General features: G+C 38.1%; 2 protein-coding genes across 4 annotated transcripts in view; one reads left to right on the top strand and one right to left on the bottom strand.

Annotated features, from left to right (window-relative positions):
* The first annotated feature begins 968 nt into the window (after positions 1-968).
* The window catches only part of brf1a (BRF1 RNA polymerase III transcription initiation factor subunit a), a 54385-nt gene continuing 33305 nt past the window's right edge, over positions 969-22048 (top strand). Inside the window, exons 1-6 of one of the 2 annotated variants that reach the window (XM_067421147.1) lie at positions 969-1221; positions 3280-3497; positions 6359-6439; positions 9089-9262; positions 13951-13982; positions 15021-15093. In XM_067421147.1, the coding sequence (XP_067277248.1) occupies positions 3320-3497; positions 6359-6439; positions 9089-9262; positions 13951-13982; positions 15021-15093 (538 nt within the window). In that variant the 5' untranslated portion in view covers positions 969-1221; positions 3280-3319. Of the gene's footprint in view, positions 1222-1595; positions 1682-3279; positions 3498-6358; positions 6440-9088; positions 9263-13950; positions 13983-15020; positions 15094-22048 lie in introns of those variants that run through there. The other variant, XM_067421148.1, reaches the window with a different exon arrangement.
* Positions 17064-21472, bottom strand: btbd6a (BTB (POZ) domain containing 6a). 2 transcript variants are annotated; one of them, XM_067421152.1, is made up of 5 exons: positions 21266-21472; positions 19744-19958; positions 19472-19562; positions 19145-19263; positions 17064-18456 (listed from the first exon to the last, which is right to left on the bottom strand). In XM_067421152.1, exons 2-5 carry the CDS (start codon positions 19950-19952, stop codon positions 17424-17426), a joined length of 1452 nt encoding a protein of 483 aa, XP_067277253.1. In that variant the 5' UTR covers positions 19953-19958; positions 21266-21472; the 3' UTR covers positions 17064-17423. The 2 variants fall into 2 exon arrangements, with proteins under 2 accessions (XP_067277253.1, XP_067277252.1); XM_067421151.1 differs by lacking the exon at positions 21266-21472 and having other exon boundaries at positions 19744-20567.

Consider the following 22048-nt stretch of genomic DNA (forward strand, 5'->3'; position numbering starts at 1 on the left):
TACTTAATCTTCTGCAAAAATAGAAAATTACTTTTGCTTTTTGAATGATGATGTCTGACATCTAAAAGAATCTGATCCATTTACACCATAAATAAATAATAATAATTACTTATTATTACTTTGTTGTAGGCTTTTATTTGAGATAGAGTGGGTTAATTACTTTTTAATTAGTTACAATTGCCCCCAAACGTTATTACATAATCACCCAAGGGGCCAATAACATCTTTGGTTTTCTTGCATTTAATTTAATATTATTCCTTGTCCTTGTTAGTGATGATAACATATCAGTATTATTAAATAGTGCACCTATATTTGTTTAATTTTTTTTGACAAGTAGTCTTTGAGTTATTAAGGAAAATAATAATAATAATAACAACAACAACAACAACAACAATAATAATAATAATAATAATAATAATAATAATAATAATAATAATAATTATTATTATTATTGTTATTTACAAATGCCCACAATTTCAGTTTATTTTTAATACATTTGCAAAGTTATCAGAAATTGTTTTTTGCTTTGTCACTGTGGTGTAGTTTAACATAAAGCAGCAACATAAATTAAGGAGTTTAAATACTTTTGCAACCATTGCATTTATAAGTAGGCTACATCTAAAAAAAAGTATTATCTATTTTTTCATATTATACATAGTCTTAATTCCGCATGTTTAGTTTTATTCTCTGCACATGATGGGTATTTTGTGCGTAATATTGAACACAACAAAGTTGCACGCTACGTTTACATATTACGTCAGTATGATCATAGCGTTTCAGACAGGGAAAACCATCCATGAATCACCAAGCTATTAAATCTTATATATCGTAGAATTTTTTATTTAATGGTTTTTTAATTAATAATTGGTTTGAAAAAGAACAACAGTGTGTCTAATACGGCGCCGTTGTCGTTCACAATATGTTATAATGGACGCGAGCAGTTATGACACCCCTCCGCACTCATATTGGTATGAGCCGCATCGCACGCTGACTGGAAACATGTGGCTGACTGTGTTTTTTGGATAGTGGAGCCTGCCGGTTTGTTATGTAGAGAAACATATAGCATCGTTTGGTTTATAACCCAGTGATACAGTCTGTAACACGACTGAAGATCAAGAATATACAGTTGTCACCTCGACAGACAGGAACTAAAGGGCCTTTACGGGCTTTCTGGATCAGACAGGTGAAGCCTGCGATTCGTTATCTTCCGAGCCGCTCGAGGTAGGTTAATCTTCTCAATTTAAGTAACGTTAATTCATTAACCAACATCAGCATTTGTTCTTACGGTTATTTGACAGATTTCTGGGAATTCCAGATTTGCTTGTAAAGTAAGCAGCTTGCCACATTGGAATGTTGCATGAGCTGATGCGGAGCTGATTGCCTGACATTGATTAGAAGAGAGTCACCTCCAATGACCCTTTAAGGTCGTGTTCATTTAGGATGTGATGTGTTTGACATGGACTCTGGGCGTTTATATCTGTACCGGGGATGTCTGCAACGTGGGCTTGTTGGTGATGTAGTTCGCCTGTCGCCCTTACAGTGGCGGTGTTGCGCAACTTTTGAAATGAGAATTCAGTATGTTTTCTTTAGGCCTGCCTAGTTTAGCCAAAAGTTAAACACTGGGAACCACAGCAACTGCATAATACACACCGATCAGGCATATCATTATGAGCAGTGACAGGTAAAGTGCATAACACTGATTATCTCTTTATCACCTGTTAGTGGGTGGGATATATTAGGCAGCAAGTGAAAACGATGTCCTCAAAGTTAATGTGTTAGAAGCAGGGTAAATGGGCAAGTGTAAGGATTTGGGTGAGTTTGACAAAGGCCAAATTGTGATGGCTAGATGACTGGGTCAGAGCATCTTCAAAACTCCTTTTTGTGCTATCATTTGTGCTATTGTGTGCTACCAAAAAAGAAAAGTTATTTTATTCTGTTCCTGGTCTGCAGTGGTCAGTATCTATCAAAAGTGGTCCAAGGTAGGAACAGTGGTAAACGGCATCAGGGTCATGGGCGGCCAAGGTTCAAGGCTGGTCTCTGTGGTCCAATCAAACAGACAAGCTACTGTAGCTCAAATTGCTCAATTTGTGAATGCTGGTTCTGATAGAAAGGTGTCAGAATTCACAGTGCATCACATTTTGACCCCTGGCCACAGCCGAAAGCAGAATCACAACTGGACCATGGAGCAATGGAAGAAAGTGGACTGGTCTGATGAGTCATGTTCTCTTTTACATCATGTGAATGGCTGGGTGCGCTTTACTGGGGAACACATGGCACCACGGAAGAAGGCAAGCCAGAGAAGGCAGTGTGATGCTTTGGGCAATGTTCTGCTGGGAAAACGTGGGTCCTGCCATCCATGTGGATGTTACTTTGATACATACCAACTACCTAAGCATTGCTGCTGCCACAAAGCAAAAAAAAAAAAAAATTCAGAAAAGGTTTAGGAGCACAACAATGAGTTTGAGTTGTTTAAGGTGTCTCCAAATTCCCCAGATCTCAATCCAGTCGGAATCTGTGGGATGTGCTGAACAAAAAAGTCTAATCCATGGAGGCCCTACCTCACAATTTACAGGGATTAAATGATCTGCTGCTAACATCTTGGTGCCAGATACCACAACACACCTTGCTTCGGTTGTCTAGTGGAGTCCATGCATCGATGGGTCAGGGTTGTTTTGGCAGAAAAAGGGGCACCAACAATATTAGGAAGGTGCTCATAATGTTATGCTTGATGATCGGTGTATAAAAGATGTTTTTGTTTTTTTTGTTTTTTACTTTTTGATGCCAGGGATGTTATGACAACAGTATATTTTAGATTATATATTAAGATTATAATATACATGTTGTTTCCTATATTAAATGGCTTTTATAATGTCACTGTACTAAGGCCAAAACAAATAAAAAACATTTTTTAAATAATTATTAATAAATGCAATTGTAAAATCTATCCTAAGAATAGTAATTTACATTATTACAATATTAAAATGTTCAATCTTTTAAGATAATAATAAAAAAATTGGATTTGGTTGGCAGTCAATAGAGTAAAATAATTGTTATTAATCCAATTATTTAGAAACTGTATTTCATTAACTACAACCAATACTGAATGCAATAATTATTAGTTAATAGTCTCAGTGAATGGTCAGTCAGACTGTGACACTTTGAATGACCCACTGCTGTTTTCTTAGTTCAGCTTAAAGTCTGACCGTGACAACTATGAACTTTGCCTTTCACCTCATATGTGGCTCTAAGATTCACTCGTATCTTTTTTTATGCATTTAGAGATCATTCCTCGTATTGTGTGAGCTGATTGGTTGTGACCATGAGGAGGTGTAAGAATTGTGGGGGGACGGACATTGATGTGGACCAGGCACGGGGTGATGCCGTGTGTATGGGCTGTGGTTCTGTGCTGGAGGACAACATCATCGTTTCCGAGGTAACCTTCGTGGAAAACAGTGGAGGAGGATCGTCCGCCGTAGGGCAGTTTGTCGCTGGTGACTGTGAGTGATAGTCCATCTACTCCACAGATTTTTTTTTTTTTTACTGAATTAGTTTAATTTGTTTTAACATATTAATGAGGGAATACTTTTTGTGTGCTTATGAGCTTAAAATAATTTGTTTTTGTGTGTACCTGTAATGAAAAGCTGTATGATTTCATCTTCTCTCAAATTGTCTCTCAAAACTTCTCTCACATCCTCAAATTCTTCCAAACCTGTATGAATGTATGTCTTCTACTGAACACAAAAGAAGATATTTTGAAGAATGTTGGTCACCAAGCAGTTGATGGACGCCATATTTCCATACTATGCAGGGCCGAATTATCCAATGAGCATTATGAGCACTTGAGGCCCAAGCGATTGAAATTTAATTTTTTACATTTCTGATAACTGATAAGTGTGTATTGACACAAAGTGCCTGTCGTCTTGGCAAAAATTCACTTGCAACTTAACATGTGTAGTGGCGGAGGTCGTAGGGAGTGTGGTGCTTGAAAGGAGCTTTTGATGTGTTCTAAACTTGTTCAAATCCTTCTTTTCAAAACTTTCTCTTCTCCCTTTTCCCATTACATATGAGATTTAAAACGTATAGCCTAACATAAAGGTCTCTAATGTTATATTTTACCAAAAAAACTAAAATAAAATCCGTGGTATGGCTTTGTGTCTGCCTGTATAAAGCAGCATAAGACAGTGATTTAATTAAAGGGAGAGTCACCCAAAAATTTAAATTCTGTCATAATTTACTCACCCTCAAGTTGTTCCAAGCCTGTATTGACTACCATAATAGGGGAAAAAATACTATGGTAGTGGTTCTGAGGTATTTATATAGCGCTTTCATATGTACTACTGTACACTCTAAGCGCTTTACACTCATGTCAGGGTCTCTCCTCAAGCACCACCAGTGTGCAGCGACGGCAGCCACAGTACAACGGCGCCAGTGCGCTTACCATACACCAGCGATAGGTGGAGAGGAGAGAGGGTGAAAGAGCCAGTTCAGTGGATGGGGATTATTAGGAGGCCATGATTGGTAAGGGCCAATCGAGGGAATTTCGCCAGGTTACACCCCTACTCTTTTACGAAAAGTGCCATGGGAATTTTAATGACCACAGAGAGTTAGGACCTCGGTTTAACGTCTCATTCTAAGGATTGTGCTCTTTGACAGTACAGTATCCCCATCACTATACTTGGGTGTTAGGACCCACATAGACCACAGGATGAGCATAACACCTTTTCTAGTAGCAACCTATTTTTCCCAGTTGGTATCCCATTTAGGTACTAACCAGGCTCAACCCTGCTTAGCTTCAGTGGGAAACCAGTCTTGGGCTACAGGGTGATCTGGCTGCTGGACAATGGTTGCTCTATCTGCTTTGTTACAAACATTCTTCAAAATATCTTCTTTTGCGTTCAGCAGAACAAAGAAACTCATGCAGGTTTGGAACAACCTAAGGGGGTGAATAAATGATGACAGAATTTTCCTTTTTGAGTGAAATGTTTCTTTATTGAAGGGTATTAGTTTTTTTTTTTTTTTAAACTTGAACTGCAGTACTGTCTTTGAACACCTGATGGTGGCAAAGTTTCTTTTTTAACTAATGTACAGAAGGTAGGTTTTATCTCCTGCTTGAACCTAATAAAACAAGTTTTGGAGTGCAGACCTTTTTTTTGCATTTTTAGCTAATGATAGGTTTTAGCACCTAATTAGCTGCAAGAGCACAATGAGTGTTTTGATTTAACTGTGCTGCAATGTGTGTTATGCGCAACAAACTTCTGTATTCTGTAAAACAGGTTGCATCTCTTTCGGTTCAGGTCGTTTGTATGTGCTTTGTTAAATATAGAGCTGTTTTACTCGTGTTGCCTTCAAACGAGTGAGCAAAGATGACCAAAACCAATGCCCATCCGAAATGCAGATTGATATCTAGAAGTTTTTATTTTATTTATTTTTTTATTTTTATTTAATTTTTCTTCTTTTTATTTATATATATATATAAATTAGCTAGGTTACCTTAAAAGTCTTTAGATATTATTGTCAGTTCATACTGCTGTTGACATTTTCTCTGACAAGCGGATGTAATGGGATGTAAAGTTTTCTAGTTTGTTTAGGGGCTTTATTCAACATAAAGTCTATAAAAACTTTGGACCCACCTTATATTAAGTGGCCTTAACTACTATGTACTAACATTTTAATTAATAATTTAATATACAACACACTTATTGTGGACATGTTTTACATTATACTTACATTTTAAAAAATACCTGCATATAATTACATCTGTAATTAATTTCTGTAGTTACCTTTAAAATTACACTGTTGAAACTTTCCTTACGCCTAACCCTCCTCTTAAACTTACCCATACCACCACACCTGTCCCTAACTTTACCCGTATCCCACCTCAATATCAGCAAAATTGTTTGCAATACAATATTAACACACTAAGTGCATTCTGCTTATATTTTGAAGTAAGTAAATAGTAGTTAAGGCCACCTAACATAAAGTGGGACCAAAAACTTTTATAGTGGAAGCTAGCTTTCAACAGCTCATTTTGAATATGTGTTGTTTTTACCTTTCTTCTAAAATAATTACTTTTATTGGGTATTAGGTAAGATAAAGAGTACTAGGCAAGGCAACTTTATTTGTATAGCACACTGTACACAATGGTAATGCAAAGTTGTTCACAGAGGCATAATAAAAACAAACAAAAAATATTTTAAATTCTTTAAGAGAATAAAAATATGGATGAGAAGAGCTTGTTTAAAACAATTAAGAACAAAACCAATAATATTGATAAAAGAACATATGTTTAGCTATGAAAAGTATATTATTCTCATAATTACTCAGTGTTACTAATATATTTATGTTTGCTTTGTTGTAGCATCTGGAAATGTGCCATCATTGGGAGGAAACTTCCACACTGGGGTTGGGAGGGAGTCCAGAGCTGCCACGCTACAGAATGGTGAGTGTTCATTCATATACAGTTTTGCCATTCATGAAGAATTCATATGTCCTTCATATAGCCTTCATTTTCGCTTCATGAGTCAGACAACAAACATAAAGCATAGCCCCTTCGTGTTCCAACATGACTGCGCACCAGTGCACAAAGCGAGGTCCATAAAGACATGGATGAGCAAGTTTGTTTGGAGGAACTTGACTCTCCTGCACAGAGTCCTGACCTGAACCTGATAAAACACCTTTGGGATAAATTAGAGCGGAAACTGCAAGCCAGGCCTTCTCGTCCAACATCAGTGCCTGACTACACAAATGCACTTCTATAAGATTTGTCCCATAAACACACTCCTAAACCTTGTGAAAACCTTTTCAGAAGAGTTGATTGTGTTATAGCTGCAAAGGGTGGGCCAACTCCATATTAAACCCTAAGGATTAAGAATGGGATGTCATTATAGTTCATATGCATGTAAAGACAGGCTTCCAAAACTTTTGGCAATATAGTGTTTCTGTAAACCCTTAATATGACTTTCATTAGATGTATATTATTGTGATGTCTGTATTGTGCTTTTTTTATTTAAAGTGCCCAAGTTTTTTTGGCTTTTAGTATGAAATGTTAGCCTTACTGTTATCAATAAACCAGTTTGCATCAAAACAATGATAACATTTGCATTTAAAAAATGTAAGCATTTAAAACGTGTAGTCTCTCACTTCCATCAATATACATCAATGATTTTGATGACATCACTCTGCACTTCAGCTTCTCATCAGATTTTCTGTCCAATCAAATGCTTTCTAGAATCTACAGCATCCAGCCCCCAAATAGTTGCCGAAGCAGCAGTTAAAATCATGGTGAATGAAACATAATGCAGTATATAGGGAATCGTGAACGATTCAGACAGTGTAAATGTTCTTTCCATTGGAGTGAAAGAAGTCTGGTTTGATGTTAGTGTCACGCGTCGCGTACTGCTGAAGCACACAGTCTGCTCCAATCCAGAGACATGATAGCACAGAGCAGCAGATCATATACGCAAGTCGGCGCGGACAAGAAAATGTATCGCACCCATTTGAATACTGCAAAGCCATAAAATGCTATATTTTAGAGTGAGATGGAGGAGATTAGGTGAAAGGGTTAGAGATTAAGAGGAAACTGCAGCTTTATTGAGCTCAACGACTCTGGCCAAGCTGTGATATAAATCAAACACTATTGTCTATTTTAGAGGAGGAACTGTTCATTTATATCCTGCCCTGTCTTCCTGTTTAATTAAATCAACACATTGAATGATGCTGCGTGTTTCAACACACTTCAGTGGGCCTTTAAATTGTTTAGTATTTCAGGTTCCTATGAATATGAGATGGTACTAAGTATCACTTTAAAGTTACAACTTGTACGATATTGTGTGTTTCAAATTTCAATATAATATTTAATTTCATTGAATTACATGATTGAGCAAGATAGTTGTGAAGTATGTGCGTTCTGTATTTATAAGAAAGGGGTATTCTTTAGAAGCTGTGTGCTTGTGTAATGTGGTTTCAAGTTAAGCGTGTGAAGTTTGTTTTAGCCAGATGGTAATGGTTGTTTTTGAAAGAGGCTTATTAAGCCTGAGAAGTCAGAAGGTGTGGTCGGTTTATGTGCTTTTGTGTAGTAACCCGATGAATCAGTTTGGACAGACAACCGTATGGTCTGTGTGTGTGCTGGTAGGGAAATGCAGAGGCCACTTAATTGTGTGTGTGTGCGGGAATGTACACTTGTGATTAATGGCCTCATGTCTGCATCGAGATTTATACTATCTGTGTGTGGTGAGAGAACAAAAGTTGCTCTGTGAGATCTTGAATCCATATAAACAGACCTGCTTTCAGCTTGAAGATGCTCTCCTCCCATTTTGAAGGGCCAAACAGGCCATCCACAGCAGGTGCTCATATATAATGTAACTAGACCTTTACTTTGTAGTAACCATGTTGAAACCCATAATTTCAGTATGTGTTTTGATTATCAGTTTTTGGTGTAGGAATATCTGACTATAGGAATAGTAGAGATGCGGTATGAAATTTACTAATAGTTGACTGCACATTAAACTAGGATTGGAAATTGTATAAAAAAAACACATTTCCTTTAGATTTCACTCTTGAAGGCGACATGAAATTAATTAATTAATCTATTTTCTAAATGTGTGTTGTAGATCTTATTATGAACGATTCATCCGTGCATGCGTTTAAATGTTACTCTTTTTTTTTTTTTTTTTTTGACCATGGACATTTTTGATCAAAATCCCATAACTGGACATGGAAGCAACAGACTTCTCTCTGTGGTGTATGCAGGACTTCAGTTATTTTGAAAATTTTTGAAAAAACATGGAAACCAGGAATAATCTATGAGGCATTGGTCTTCCTCTCTGTCTGGTTTAAAATAATGAATAGAAGTAAAATAAAATAAAATAAAAAATAATACTAATCAGCAAAGTATATCAAATATTATATGTTTGTTAGATTTAAACAAACAGAGTTGGACTGGTAACCTAAAGTTTGTTGGTTCAACTCCAAGAAGGTGCAAACCAGGTGCTTTTACCATTTGTGTGTTTCTACTATTAACTTTCAAGGGACTAAACCTGCTCTAAATATGCTTTGAAAAACTGTGGTGTTTTTGTTGTGTTTTATTTAGCTAAGCGACAGATAAACCATCTTGGTCATCAGCTACAAATGAATCAGCACTGTCTGGACACCGCCTTCAACTTTTACAAGATGGCACTCTGCAAGCATCTGACCAGAGGACGCAAATCATCTCATGTCATCGCCGCCTGCCTCTACCTCGTCTGCCGGACAGAGGGAACACCTCGTATCCTTATGGCCATGAGGTGATGGAAGCACTTCGAGACGAGAATATAAAAAGTCTGTAATTGAGGGTTATACACCATTAATGGTAATGTAGATAAGACGTTCATATGTTTTTGCTGTGGGTTAAAGGCACTGTATGTAAGAATGACAGCTGTCATTGTTTGCCCCGCTCCTTCCTCAGACTGGACGCTCAAGGCAGTTTCACACCACATGCGGGGGTTGGCAGAGTTTCAGCCACTGTCATTTAATCTTGAGTACATACAGAGTAGTATTGCATTCTTCATGTCTCAAAAAAGTCTTTAGTTTTATTAGATTTTAAAGACAGATGAGCTGTACCGCCTCTTTCCAAAAACATCTCCGGGAGGCGTTCTGTGCGTGGAGCCAAAGAGTCATGAGTGCACACACGCATAACATCGCCTCATAGACTCTATTCGTTCCGGTTAAATCACAAAATAAATGTACACAAACATGTCCTTGCTCTAGATAAAGAATCACTGATGAACACCTTTGTTTTTATTGAGGGAAAAAATATATTTTCTTTTCATCACCGATCCAATACCAAACATTCGGAGAATCGGCCAAGACCGATTCCGGTACGAGAGTTTTGTTTAGAAATTCAGTGTATAATTTCTATACCTCAGTTTGTGTGTTACTCTTTTGCCAATAAACAGTGGACCTTTTAGCTGCAAAAGTTCGCTAATGTGACCATCTACTTTTATTGTCCCTGCAGAATGTACAGTAGTATGTATACTGTACAAATACCCAGATGACCTGGTACATTTGTTAATTGCTTAGTTTACAATATAACCCACTGCATAAAACTATTCCACAGCGTGGAGCTAATCTCCCATTTCCAGTGTGGTGAGTGAGCTGAGAGTAATTACAGCTATGATCTCTATTTTGACTAATTATTTGATTGAACTAAAAGAGTTGCAAAAATAACAGTTGTCTTTTTTATTTCCATGATGATAATTATATGCTACATGCCAGCTACTTGACAAGATCATGTGATGGCAAACTACTATTTGAAACATTTAAAAAGGTATAATGGTATAATTACACAGGAAACATACTTTATTCTGCAGGGATAATAAAAGTAGCATGTTAAGATGCAGCCACATTAGTGACATTTTGCAGCTAAAAAGCTCCACTGTCTATTGGCAATAATTAACCAGTTCAAACAGAAGTCACTTTTAAACCAGCCAGCTTTCTTTTTGTTAATGCTGCAAATTCCCAGGACCAACTTGAACCCTTTCCAAAATCTGCCTGGGAAAACTTTCCGGATTGGGTAGATTCTTCTTAAAATTACTGGATTTTGCCTGTGAAAATTAGCTTATCAATGGTAAGGCCGGTTTTACACTACGCGCGTTAGCAGAGTGTAAGCAGCTCTTTTTTTTTCCGGCACCCATGTTATCAGATTCTAACCTGTATGAAAAGAAAATTCTGTCTGAGAACTTTCATTTTTGGGTGAACTTGGCCTTTAAGAGCTGTATACTATGCTGAGCATTACTAGCAAACTTACTAAAACTTACCACTTACTAAATGCTGCACAGTATATATTACCTAAAGGCCCGTTCACAACAATGATTATAATTATAAAGATAACGATAAAGATGTAGTTCTAAAAATCATTCTCAATATTAAATATTAGCAGAGTTCAGATTGCATTCCATGGAAAGTAGACGAAGCGGTACGGAAGAAGAGATGTTGAGCAAGAGAGGCACTGTGAGGGTAGATGATCATAGGTGTTAGTCATTCGTCTTGTTTTGGTCTCCTCATGTACATCTGTCTGCATTCAACACCGCACACAAACACTCACAGCGTTTGAAGCTTAGTCATATAGCCTTGTTTCTACTGTGTGTGAACACTCATGATCATTTTTGTAATAAATCCTACACTCACACTGACTCACTGAGTCTGAGTCTGACTCAGGTTGTTATCTTTAATGTGTATGTGTATAAAATAATTAGCCTCCTGTTTAGCCTTCTTTTCAACAACCTCATCTGGTGTCCGAGACGGGATCTTGCTTCTAAATTAGTTGGCTTTTTCATGGTGTTTGTGTTCAAAGAGAGAAAGGAAAAAAAGTCAGGGTGTGTCTCTCAGGAGACTGCATCAGGCCTGTATTACACACAAAAAAGTCTGGAAGACGATTTAGTGTATTATACTTTGTGTTGTTTTCTGCCAAGCAGTTTGTGCACATCCTTCAGCATTTTGCCTAGTGTGGCGCAAGTTCAAATCTTGAGTCCAACAGTAGATCTCTCTACTATCCCTCACTACCAATGATAAAAGCAAGCATTGAATAGATCTAAATAAATGTTTTAAATGCTGTATAGATTTGTTTTACTTTTTAATTCAAGGTTGGTATGAATGTGTTGTCTTTATGGTAATAGACGTGTCCACCAGCGTGAGGTGCAGTAGGTAACATTCACATGTTCCCGGATGGATATAACTGTTATATTCATCTGTTATAACTTGAATGCCCTATGTGTGAAAACACTTAAGTAAGAGGTGATTTGTTTTCAAATTTCTTCTGCCTTTAACTGTCTGAAAATGCCACCACAGTAACACTCACATTAGTGTGTATTTAGATTTTCATGTATAATGCTGCTCACTTTCACTTGTCCAAAAACAGTTAAATTTAGGCAACAGAATCTTTCCGCCTCTCTGAGATTATGCAACGTACGTGTTCAGTCAGACGTCTAGTTCGGTTACATAAGAACTCATGAGAGAGCTTTCCCTTTCTGCCCTGGAGGAAAAGGGGTGTGTGTGTGTGTGTGTGTGAGAGAGAGACAGAGAGCATTGTTGGTCTCAATGTCTACTGTACAAGGTAAATTTAGCCAAACAATATTTTACTTTATTTTTCAAACATCCGCCTTTGAGATGGCTATGGTTAAAACCAGACCATTCTCAGTCAGTAGTAACAGAGCAAATCTAAATTTGGATTTCCCAGGCTACTCTAAAACACCAGTCTGGCTGAGTTTGTAGATCATTGTAGTTGTTTTCCCTTTTTATCCTTGACTATTTTTCATATGTGTGTGTGTGTGTATATATATATATGTATATATGTGTGTGTGTGTGTATATATATATATATATATATATATATATATATATATATATATATATATATCTTTAGATATTATTGTCAGTTCATACTTGACATTTTCTCTGACAAGCGGATGTAATGGGATGTAAAGTTTTCTTGTTTGTTTATGGGACGTTCAACATAAAGCCTATAAAACCTTTTGACCCACCTTATATTAGGTGGCCTTTACAGCTATGTTCTAACATTTTAATTAATTATTTAGTATTTAAATTATACTAAATTTAATATAGTATAATTACTATATTAAATATAATTACTATGCTAAAAATTATATATATATAATTTTTTTATCACTATGTGACCCTGGAGCACAAAACCAGTCATAAGGGTAATTTTTCCTTTCTAAGATTTTATAAGAAGAATACATCAACTTTCCAGTGATGTATGGTTTGTTAGGATGTGACAATATTTCACTGAGATAAAACTATTTGAAAATCTGAGGGTGCAAAAAAATCTAAATATTGAGAAAATTGCAATTGAGGTATATATCTAATAATACATTTTTTTATATATTTATGGTAGGACATTTACAAAATATCTTCAAACATGACCTTTACTATTATCCTAATGATTTTTTGCATAAAAGAAAAAAAATGGGTAATTTTGACCCCTACAATGTATTGTTGACTATTGCCCAAATATACGATGTGACTGGTTTTGAGTTTCAGGGTCATGAATTTGTAATTCTATGTTGACACTTAAACCACTATAATTTATGTCAAATGATTAGGGAAAACATTTATACCTTTTAGCTAATTTTGCAATATGAAGGATTTCTCCCTGCATGGAAAGGTAAAATCCTAATGCATCCTAAAATGATCATTCATTTAACAGGGTCATCTATAATCCCACAATTTAGGATTATCTTTGTTACCCTGGCAACTGAAAATCCCACAATGACATTCTTTAATGGGATGTTTTAATACACTTTGTCTTGATTAGACAGGTGTGCTGGTCTCCATGGATACGGAGTACTTGGTTGCCAGGAGACGGGGATTTCCAGGGTTCACAAGGTGGTTCAGTGGAGCTCTACTCAAAGAGGGAAAATGTCAAGTAAAAAGACCAAATCTGACCAATATCCCTCCTGTAGTTTCTTGTCAGCCTATGTCTTCTCTGAGTGTCCCTATGTATATCACTGCACTTTAAAGTTGGAAGTTTAATGGAAGTTTTCAATGGAAGTAGGTTCTCAAATAAGAAAAATTGCAGGGCAGGATTTTGTACATGGGGAAATTATTGGATCATTGTTGGATTGTTGCTGTTTGATAACTGCTGCGGTCTCGGTCGGGTTGACGGGTTGCTGGAGGGAAGGGATTATTGTCACCCTCGCGCCAGTAAATGCATCATAAGTAATTTCTTAAAGTTATTTTAATTATGAGGGCACACATGAATAAAAACAAAACAAAAATAATGTGCAAGGATAAATCATTTAAAATAACTAGGTCCTCACAGATTAAATAGTTGATTTGTAAATAATCCAGTTCCTGAAACAAGTAGAGAATGGTAATGTCATGAGTTTGATGCTCAGAAAATGTAAAAACCAATGTAAATTCAATTCTGTATGATTTCTTTAATGCACTTTCTCAGACATGCTGCTTGACTTGAGTGACCTCCTGCAGGTGAGTTACTAACAACTAAACATGTAAACTCAATCCATCCCTATGATTTAGATTTTACACTGTTTTAGGTCAAGTTTGTGACATTATTCATGTGAAAGTGGGACAAAAAAATATTATAACATTCTGAGGTTCATGTACATTTTTCACTTACAACTTTTCCCTCAAAATTCTTATGCTGGTATAATTTGGAATGAGCAATTTTATATTCAAGTAAAACATAATGTAAATAGATGCAGTTTTACTAGCAATCCCAGACTTTTGAACCCAGTTATTTATAAATTGTGCATGTATTAGTGTGTGAGAGCCATTTTCTTCCAGCTGGTGTGGCCGTTTTATATTTTTACCCTCCCAGCTGTCCTATTAAACCCCCTCCCTGCCCCCCACACTTACACGCAGACCCTGTCCACTGCGGTATTTGAGTCATTAGGGGATTTTACCAGAGAAAGGACCCATAAATTCCTTTGGTCTCCCCCAGACAGAGGAGGTCTTTTGAGGCATAAGGCTGTTGCCGCCCCTCTCAGGTCAGGAGTGTGTGAGGGCCATCCTACTTTTCAGTGGTCGTGACCTCTGACATCAACCAAAAAAGATTCCTCTTTAATGCCTTGGGGCCCAGATGGACGAAATAGGGTGTATGTGTTTGTACATGTGCATTGTTCTTTATGGAAATATTTTTTAAATAATTATTAAGGTGTTCCAAGAAGATAAGTGTTGAGTTATATGATGTTTAAAGCTTGTTTTATGAAATATTCTGTTATTGTAGTTCATCCTCAAAGGATTACAGATATAGAGTTTGTGAGAAAGTGAAGACTATGTGGTGATGCTGGTACGCATCCAAACCCCAGAGCTATGAACTCTGCAACCTTCAGCATCTGTTAAAATACACAGCGTTATTACAAAGTCTTCTTGTCCTTTTATTCAGCCTCCTCACTCTATCTTATCTCTTACTCTCATTCTCTGTTTTATATATTCCAACGTTCTTTCTCTCTTTTTACTTGACCAAATATGTGTCCTTGTCCCACTCTTTCTTTCTTGCCCTAGGTGAACGTGTATGTTTTGGGGAAAACCTTCCTTGTTTTAGCCAGGGAGCTGTGCATCAACGCACCAGCTATTGGTAAGCATCAAATATCACAAACACAAGTGGCATTGGCGTTACCCATGATGCTTTGCTGCTCACCCAAATTATGCTAATAGTGTACTGTGTGAGTATGTGGATGGATTAGTGTAGGGCTGCTTTTAATACCCAGAGGGTGTTGCGCATCTGCAAATGTAAAACCTGAATTGATTGCTGGATTGATTTGTGTACTGTGTGATTGTTAGTTGCTTTCAAGAAGCAATACAAGGCAAACTTTTGTTATCTTTTACTTACACTTATGTCATCCCAAACCTGTATGACTGTGTTGTGTTTTTGTGTTGCTGTTTTGTTTTCTTTGGCCCAAATAATCAGTGTGGTCCAATGTTGTTTTGGATCATATTGACTTTCATTATATGGGCACAAAAAAACCCTGATGAAACATTCTTTAAAGGGGTCAAATAATGCCATTTTTGTGCAATTTAATATGATTCATTAGTGTCTAAATGAAAACTTTGTAATATATTTAATTAAAAAATTCTCATTAGTATTTAGACTTTAAATGATAATGAGCTTTGCTCACCTGCCCCTCTGTTCTGTGGGGCGGTTTCACACTAGACACGTGGAGTGTTACCTTGACAACAGATGAGGGTATATTTTGGAGAGAAAAAAATGTCAACGGGAGTCTCTGAGGAAACATCTGTGCAGTGTGCAATCATATTTGAACTGTAGTTGGACCCAAAAACAAGATGATGGCCCCAACGAAATTCGTCAATTAAGGCTCGAGCAGGACGTTTCTGAATGGTTGGTTAACGTAATGTCCCTATCTCTGTATGTACCGGCAGGGTAACGTTAGCGTAGTGAGATATGAATGCTATGTGTATACTGATGTATACATTAGTTCATTGACAGATTGATGTTACAGCTAATGCCATTAAAAACTTTTTTATCTGTAAATGTAGGCTTGTCAGTGATGTGTAAAGTTATCTATGCAGTGTAATAACCGTTACAACACGATTTTTTTTTACAGTAACAGACACCATTATAAACCATCTACAAAAGTAAGCTTAGAGTAGTGTTACCATGTTAAATTTATCACCAGCGTACACAGTTTGTAATGACACAATAACCATAATGCGTTGTTCATTATAAACGTGGGATTATTAATTATATTGAGAACATCATGCATAGAAAGCATGCTATAATGTAACTTACCCTGTAAACTTTAGCCGCATTTATCGTGAAGCATGCAAGCAATTAAAACGTTGCGCTCACTTCTTCTGAAGGTGCAGTAGGAACAAGAATAGCTGGTACTGATCCTTTTTTCAGGAGCAGCTTCTTAGCAAAACCTGCTGTATACTGACCCTTGTTTATAAAGCAGTCTGGTGAGAAATGCTTTGCGGCGTAAACATAAAAGCGTTGACATTGAGCGGGGGGAATATTCGAAAAATAAAACTCAGCCACTTCCGCTGAGACTTCAGCGGTTTGGCTTTAGGAATCAAAATGACTGCTGTGTTCATTATTACAACCAAGAACAGAACACCACAATTGCTTAGACGCCATTCTGCTCCAGCGTATCAACAATGGCAGGCTATGAGGACAGCTCGCTCAGGGCGGGTCTGTGTTGAAACGTTGCTGTCAGTTAACAATCGTGGGAGGGGCGTCCGATAGTGTGACGTCACACAGTCGAACGGGTAGATTTGAGACAGGGGAAAACATATAAGGAGAAAAAAAAAACACTGGATGGATTTTTATCATTATAGGATGGTTGTGTATAGGCACTGCCAATAGACGTTTCCGTACAATCAACTTGTAAAAGTGCATGTACCATTATATGACCCCTTTAAAATATCATCTTTTGTGTTCTGCAGAAGGAAAGTATTAAGTCACAGGTTTGGAATAACATGAGGGTGAGTAAATGTTCTTTTTTTGTGTGGTTGATCTCTTTAGGGGATCTCATTTGACCCAGATTAAAACATAACTGTGCTTTAGACAAAAGAAAGGAAATGCTGTTTGATGAATAGAAACCAATGTTTTATGATTTTTCAGGTCACTCAGCATCAAGCTGTCAACAAATAACCATTAAACAACAAGACAGTGGAAAAAGCTGTCTAGTTTCAAGTGCAAACTGCCCCACTGTACACAGGCAGATTATGAATAATTAGAAAGAAAATATGCTTAAATTAAATTGTGTGCTAAGACAATATGCTAAAAGAAATAAATACAAATTTAATTATATGCGAGACATAAAAAAAATCAGATCAGAGGGCATTGTTTGTCCTCCTTTAGGAGTGCCTCGAAGCTATTGAATGAAGGCAATTATTTGAGAGGGAAAATCCCCCTGCTGTTCATTAATGGATCAGTCAGAGTACTCATGCATAAAATATCAGCTCCGGAATCTGGCCCCCCTGCACCCCTGTCCCGTTAGTACTGTCAGAGGAACACTGAAACTGGAAGGTGACTTTCCCACACTGGACTTCTGTCATTCCTTCCTGTCCAAAATAACTTAGCTCACTCCCATCAAGAACGGCGCTAACGGTGTAGAACGCATCCTGCTCCACCTGTACCGGGTGCTCGAACCACACAGGGAACGTTGAGCTAGAACCGTCCGACACAAATTTGGTCAGGTTTTGTGCCAAAAGCACTCCCTGTCTCTTTAGTTCAATTCTGACGCTATATTCCGCCTTCCCTCCACTGGAGCCGTACAGACCAAGTCCAGCGATAAACACTCGCTTGTCCACGGCGAACTGAATACTGTCGCAGCGTCCGCGGTAGCGCCACTGGTTGCTTCTGTAGGCAGATGACTGGAACCGGTGACAGCGTTGCGACGCCAACCCCTTTCTGGTGGCAACTGGGAATCCCAGTGAAGGTTTCGTGGCAGCCGTGTACCAGAGAAAGATGTTGTGCGTTTCCTCAAGGGTTAAAATGTTTGACTGCGCGGCTCCGTCCGCAAATTCCTGCAGTGTCATTGAAGGCAAGCGCACAAGGTGCAACGCCTTTCCCAGCACGGAGCGCTGGTTCTGTGTTGTGAGGCTCAAGCCTCGTCTCCGACACTCTGCATCGGCCCATCCCAGGACAGCCTGGAACACCACCGCCTCCTTCACATTCAGCGTTTCCCTGCGCAAGATGCTTTCCAGTGTGGGCAGATCAATTTCAGAGAAACCTTCGGAGCGCAGCGCAAGCTCTGCTTGGGCGTCGATCACTTCCCAGCACCTCTGAGTAAGCTCTGGCTCTTCAAACAGATGACTCTGAGATAGCAGCACGCACGCATTTCGCGCCTCCAGGCTCGTCTCGAGGAAACCCACACATGCGCGAGCCAGCGCAGACACCAGGTATTTTTTGGCAGCGTAGAGCGTAGCCAGAACTGTGTCGGCCGACAGCTCTATCTCATCACTGTACATGTATCTGATAAAGAAGAGGTAGACAGATTGGGGTAAACTTTAAAGTCTGCATGAAACGGAAGTTGCTATTGTCTTTTCTCTCTATTGTGACACACATCTGAGTAAAATGGCTTCTCGAATGACAAAAAAATGTAGGGCGGGACTTGATTATGTCCATCGGGAATTGATTAGATTGTTAAATCATTATTGTTTGTTGCTGCGATCTCTTCTGAGTGACAGGTTGTTCTGCTCTCGTGTCAGTAAACACGTCAATATAGAAGAAATTTTGTTTTAAGGGGGAGGGGAAGTTATTTTGATTAAAGATTACGAGGGCACATCAGTTAAAAAATATAAGGATGTCTACTTTATAATATACACAGCAATATTCCATAACAAATTGTCCATTTTGAGGACAGAGATGTCCTTCCATACAAAGAGAATAAAACAGCTAGTTCATACTTAACCAAACTGATCTGTTTAACATGAACTTTTTATTGCATCGCTACTGCTTTAAATAGTGACTTCCAACTTTCCCAGGGAAAAAGTACATCATTCGCATTCATGCTCCAATAAACGATCTCTAATAGCGCTGAAATAAGAGGGTGACTCTTAAACCAAGACACCACTGTCGGGTGAACCCATCTGTGCTGCTTGGCATGAAAGCTGAGTCGCCCTGTTATTAATGCCGGATGTGATTAGTGAGTGAGTCTTACTTGAGCAGGATGAGAAACGCAGCGGGTTCCACATCTGGAATATGGATATCTGAGTCTCCTTCAGCGAGATCCCCGTAAAACATGGCACAGAAAACGGAGCTCCCCACCGCCAGCACATACTGAGAAAGGGAGAGGACAATCCGTCAGTGATTTATCTAGTCTTCCCAAGCGTTTCCTGCATGTCTCCCTTATCTGACACCTATTTCCGGTCTACTGATAAGCTGTTGGGTCAAATCAGGCTTGTTCAATTTGGGAAGACATCCAAAATATGTTATTGTAGCCGGGGAGGAGATGGGTTAGGGGAGAGGTGTGTGTTTGTGGACTCACCTTGTGGGCCGGGACCCTTTCCGATTCGCCAGGTGAACCAACAATGAAATGAACATCTGCCATATGTTCATTATTGAACATTAGTGCATTTCTGCATAAAGTAAAAAATAAATACATTTAGCCTTGGTGTTATTAAAATCAAATGTGTGTGTGTGTGTGTATGCATGTATGTACATGCCACTTTTTTAAAAATTTAATTAATACTATACAAATGTAATAAAACTAATTTAATGCATGTTTTTCATTAAGTATCAGTTGATTTAATGGCTTGCCTTTCTCGTAATGTCGGGTGCGCGGAGTGCCAGCTGGGAATCTCCACGTTGTTGTTGTTGATATTTTGCTCTGTGGTCGGTGTGGTGGCGACGGACGCGGTGATCTGCGCGACCGGCTCTACGCTCTTCTTCTCGGGCAGACTCAGCATCACGGTCCCGTTCTTCTGCATTGTGGCGTGATCGTTCACGGGGTATAATTCCGCTGCCATCCTTTTCTTCAGGGAAAGAGTTAAGATATTATAGCACACAGAAAGCCTGCCGGGGTGCTTGCTTGCCCGTTTCAACTTCTTTAACGTTTCGGGAAGCAAGAGTAAAAAAGTCACGCATTTCATGATCCGGCCATGATGGGACAGCCTGCATTCCGGCGCAGCGGGCATCAGAACAAAAAAACTAAACAAAAGTTTTTGTTATGTAGAAAGAAAGAAAAATCAACTAAAACAGTGGTCCGTGTTATTCCTGAATAATATCGCGTAATTTAAATGAAAACAAAAACCGCTCCACTGTCCTTAAACGGTCACATAAATATTTGAGATTTCAAGGATTATTTCATAGATGTGCCATCCTTTTTCCCCTAATCACATACTCTCTCCCATCCCACACCGAAAATCCAATCCAAATCGTGCTAAAATCACTTGGGACTCGAAACAAATATTGGAGAGAAAAAAAATGTCTCTAGTCTTAAATAATGGTCAGGTGGACGGTGGACCTTTCCTCCGCTGTGTCCGCACGGAATAATGAAGTTTGAGTTTATTTTGAGCTCTCTCCTCTCTCTCGTCTGACGTCAGCAGTGGAGGGTTGTCTCTCCTGTAAATTCTGTGTTGCCATGTCTGGGTATTATAAGTCACTCATGTCTGGAATTTTTTTTTCACATTCATGTGTTGTTTTTGAGATTAGTTGTAGTGTGTGTGTGTGTGTGTGTGTGTGTGTGTGTGTGTGTGTGTGTGTGTGTGTGTGTGTGTGTGTGTGTATATATATAAACAATTCTAATTCACACACACACACACACACACACTATATATATATATATATATATATATATATTGTGTGTGTGAATTAGTATTTTTTTCTAAAAGGATAATATTTATTGAAAGAAATATACTAAACAGATTGCTAGTTTTTCTTGAGGGATCTGGCAACCTTGCGTATGGCTCCGAGTCTCTATGGACTCACTGTGCAGTGATAATGATTTTTAATTCTTCAAATGTAATCTACTACAAATGCATGTTTATAACTTTACAATGTTAACGATCTTATAACGTCTCTTTTAACGATTCGAATCAAGAAAAGGTAGTTTTGCGCATCACATTTAAGATCGTCAGCTGTCATTTCGTTCGTCAATAATATGTTTTGACCTTTTCACTCACGATGCAACTTGGCTCTAACACTAAATGCATAACCTTTATTAAAATGCAATATATATTACAATGCTCAGCGATAAATTGTGACTCGCGCGCTGCAGATTCTGTAGGTCACACTTAACTGGTCTACTAAGCAAACGGTAAAAGATTTTGCGTATTCTCACCTCAATTTCTGTATTTGATGCGTTGGTTTGTTTTCATCACACAGCTGAGATTGTACACTCGACTCACAGCGATGTCAAAAGTTTTACTCCGGGTCGTGATAGAGTCAGAAACCGGACGAGGGCTGTACTTGTGGAAATACTGTAGTGCGTGCGACTGCTACCCGTTTTCCCAATAAAGTCCTCGCGCAGAATGATGCTTCTCTCTCCCTCCCCCGGTCTCTTCTTTTTCCCACAGACAGCACAGACGGATCTAAGCGGCTTATCTGAACACATGTTATGTAGTGGGGATTAGATCAGAGTTTTCCCAATCTTTCTTGATTTTATGTACCCACACATTTCCATCAGTAAGGCTCGTACGTACCTTTTCATCAACATTAAGCCAGAAACGTATTTATTATTTCTTACTAAATGTGTGTGTTTGCGTAATATAATTGGTGAAAATAGATCCAAACATGTTGCCCCCACTCAAACTGAAGCATTTTATTTAATGTGTGGTTTAAAAACTGCATTTAGATTGGTATGGATTTGATTGACTGAGGCGTTTGATAGGTAGAAAAACTAGGAAAATTCCTGTATTGTTGTGTAGAAGAGTGAGATATGAGTACATTCACCCTCCTCTTGGAGTCCTAACTTTTATACAAATCTGATATTTATTTATTTAAATGTACAGCTCTAGTCATTTTAATGTTATTTCTGTTTAATAGTTTAAAAAAAATCAAAATCACCCCCACAGAGCCTGATTAAGTACCCCCCGCAGTACACACATCGTTGATTGGGAATCAT

Source organism: Pseudorasbora parva, chromosome 17, assembly GCF_024679245.1.
Source record: "Pseudorasbora parva isolate DD20220531a chromosome 17, ASM2467924v1, whole genome shotgun sequence".
NCBI classification, from domain to species: domain Eukaryota; kingdom Metazoa; phylum Chordata; class Actinopteri; order Cypriniformes; family Gobionidae; genus Pseudorasbora; species Pseudorasbora parva.